This window comes from Bison bison, unplaced genomic scaffold (assembly GCF_000754665.1).
Source record: "Bison bison bison isolate TAMUID 2011002044 unplaced genomic scaffold, Bison_UMD1.0 scf7180017864371, whole genome shotgun sequence".
Classification (NCBI taxonomy): Eukaryota; Metazoa; Chordata; class Mammalia; order Artiodactyla; family Bovidae; genus Bison; species Bison bison.
Window position 1 is genome coordinate 7,370,364 of NW_011494943.1, and position 3,224 is coordinate 7,373,587.

The following is a 3,224-nucleotide window of genomic DNA, read 5'->3' on the forward strand; positions in this document are numbered from 1 at the left end:
CTGTCCCTCTCTATGCATTACTTCTCTCTCCCCTTGATGATGCGTCCTAGCAGCCTTTCCATGCTTGACACATTCAGCGCCTACTGCTTTGCAGGTGCCGTGTATGTAGTTAATGGATGGCCGACACTCTCAGCCATGCTGCGTCGGTGCCGGTGACCTGGCTCACACTGTCCCTTTGCCCAGGTTGCCAGAGGAGGCCCGCCAGCGGCGGGCGTTTGAGATGGTGGAGGCTCTGCAGGAGCATCCCCGGGACCCCAACCAGATCCTTATCGGCTACAGCCGGGGCCTCGTCGTCATCTGGGACCTGCAGGGCAGCCACGTGCTCTCTCATTTCCTCAGCAGCCAGGTAGGGGTGCCACCTGGTTCTCCCCAACGCCCACCTGACACATCCAGCCCCTGTCTGAGGCAGGGGGTGCAGGCGATGGGACCACCCCCCGACCCCAGCCCACGCACGCTGTTTCTTCTTTCCCGCCATGAAGCAACTGGAAAATGTCTTCTGGCAACGGGACAGCCGTCTGATCGTCAGCTGCCATTCTGACGGCAGCTACTGCCAATGGCGCATGACCAGCAACAGCCCGAAGCCGGAGCCCCTGCGCAGCTGTGTGCCTTATGGTCAGTGCTCTGCCCGCTGCCGGGGACCTCCCGCCAGTGAGCGGGGCAGTATCCTCTCCAGTCCCCAGGCGATCTCCTGCTTTCCAGGTGTAGGTGCCCAACTCAGAGGAGCAAAAGCTGGGGCATGGAGAGGGTGGAGAGGGTGAAGGCAGTGATGACAGCCACACAGCGGGTTTTCTGACACCCACTCTGTGGCTTTCTCTGGGAACTGCTCCGGCCAAGACTCCTAAGCCTAGATGTGCTCCGTGGGTGCGCGGGGGTCGGTGCTGTGGCCCACGGGCCTCTGAAAGCAGGAGGAGCGTTCGAGCTCGTTCCTTCTCTTTTAGGTCCTTTTCCTTGCAAAGCTATTACCAAAATCTTCTGGCTGACCACCAAGCAGGGGTAGGTGTCAGTGCCCTGTCCTATTCCCTTGCTAGAGTCTTCCTAGGGAGCTAAAAAGGCTGCTTAGGCCTCTTCCTGGGGAAGGTGGTGCATAAATGATGCCTTTGGGTCCCACATCTGGGCCTCCAGGCAACAGAGGGGGGGCCATTCATAACTCTCTCTGGCAAATTCCTGAAAAAAAATATTCCCTTTCTTTCCCTTTGACCCTCCTGGAGAGAGAATTCAGATCAGCAGCTTCCAAACTCTGTCTTACCAAACAGAATCATACAGGGAAACTTGATACAGAAGCATAGAGGGTGATGGGATCTGATTGAAGTGGGCCTGGTGGCAGAGACTCAGCCCACAGTCTGCGTGCCCTGCTGCTCACCCCCACGTTCTCCCGGGCTATTGAGTTGGGACAAGATAGGGGTCCGCCCCAGCCCCTCCCGGGAACCTTGAGTGCACACTCGCCTTGAGACTGGCCGCCCTCCCAGGCCCTGCCCTGGAGGCCAGTCACAGGACTGTCCCTCGGCCGGCTCAGCCGTGAGGTGAGCCCCAGCCCACCCCTGCTCTTCTGTGCCTGCCAGGTTGCCCTTCACCATCTTCCAGGGCGGCATGCCGCGGGCCAGCTACGGGGCCCGCCACTGCATCTCGGTGGTCCACAACGGCCAGCAGACAGCCTTCGACTTCACCTCCCGCGTCATTGACTTCACTGTCCTCATCGAGGTGGACCCTGCGGCTGGTAGGCGGGCAGGAGTGGGTGTGGAGGACGGGTCCCCACCTGTAAACAAAGAGGGGGTGCCTGCAGGTGATCCCAGCGCTGCCGCCCCGAGTCCCTCAGCCCCACCGGGGGCTGCTCCCTCTCCTTCCCTGCTGGCCTGGGGCTTGTCCTTGTTGGCCACACCTCCCACTCACCCTAAAGCTCTCCTTGTCCTTCAGTGGCTCACCTGGGACTTAGCCCAAAGGGGGCCAGATCTGCACTATTGGCTTTAACACTCACTTGGACATAGTGAAGCCCTCCTTGTGGGGTGGGGCAGATAGCAGTGTGGGGCCATTCGAGCTGGCCTCCTGGAGCTCAGCCAGGCCAACAGAGCGCTGAGTCAGCTTCCTAAATTGGGTGACAAGCAAGACCAGAAAGGGCCGGTGTCAAAATCTGGAGAGGAGGCCTGGCGGGAGATCTCCTGATGACTCGTCCCTGGACGGCTCTGACCTGACAGGCCCGAGGCCTCCGGGTGAGGGGGACTGTGGGACGGCTCCGGTCACCCTGGGCTGTGCTCTGCAGGCCTCGCCGGCAGCTCTTTGGAGGGAGACTGTGAACCTGCTTTTCCTCTTTTTCTCAGCCCCTTCCATCCTCACATCTGACAGCGTGCTGGCAGCCAGGGCCAGTTTTGGGTCAGTTCTTTTAGATTTCCTATACTGATGATCTGTGAACAAAACCAGTTTTCCTTCTTCCTTCCCAATCATCTGCATAGCTTTTATGTCCTTTTCTTGTCCTACTGCGTTAGCTAGTGCTTGAATAGGAGTGTTGAGAGGAGGCCTTCTTGCCTTGCTCCTGATCTCAGTGGGAAAGCTTCAAGTTTCTCACCATCGATTATTACATCAGCTGTAGGTTTTTTCCTAGATATTCTTCGTCAAGTTGAGGAAGTCCCCTCTATTCTTCTCTTTACTGAGAGGTTTTTTTTTTTAATCATAAATGGGTATTAGGTTTTGTCAAACACTTTCTCTGCACCCAGTGTTATACTCATGTGATTTTCCTTTTTTAGCCTGTTGACACAATATATTACATTAATTGATTTTCAAACATTGATATACCTGGGATACCTTACATACCTGGGATGAAACCCACTTAGTCGTGGCATATAGTTCTTTTTATGCATTGTTGGATTTGGAGCCTGTTTTAAATAATTTATTATTTTTAAATATTTATTTAAATTTATGTATTTTTCTGTGCCCAGTCTTAGTTGTGGCATGCAGGATCCTTAGATGCAACATTCAGGATTTAGTTCAATCCCTGGCTAGGGATTGAACCCAGGCTCGCTGTCTTGGGAGCATGGAGTCTTAGCCACAGGACCACCAAGGAAGTCCCTGAGCCTGTTTGTAAAATGCAGATTCCCTGGCTACAGCCCCTGAGCCTCTGATTCCACCGGGCCGGGCCGGGCACACTGCTTCCTTGTGGCTCCTGCAGCCCCTGACCCTTGGCCTGTCCCCACAGCCTTCGATGACCCCTATGCCCTGGTGGTGCTGGCCGAGGA

General features: G+C 55.8%; 1 protein-coding gene across 1 annotated transcript in view; it reads left to right on the plus strand.

Moving 5' to 3' along the window:
• The window catches only part of LLGL2 (lethal giant larvae homolog 2 (Drosophila)), a 27,732-nt gene that overhangs the window by 18,244 nt on the left and 6,264 nt on the right, over positions 1–3,224 (plus strand). Inside the window, exons 7-11 of the mRNA XM_010856501.1 lie at positions 184–346; positions 480–612; positions 939–993; positions 1,560–1,714; positions 3,185–3,224. Coding sequence (XP_010854803.1) covers positions 184–346; positions 480–612; positions 939–993; positions 1,560–1,714; positions 3,185–3,224 — 546 coding nt within the window. The remainder of the gene's footprint in view (positions 1–183; positions 347–479; positions 613–938; positions 994–1,559; positions 1,715–3,184) is intronic.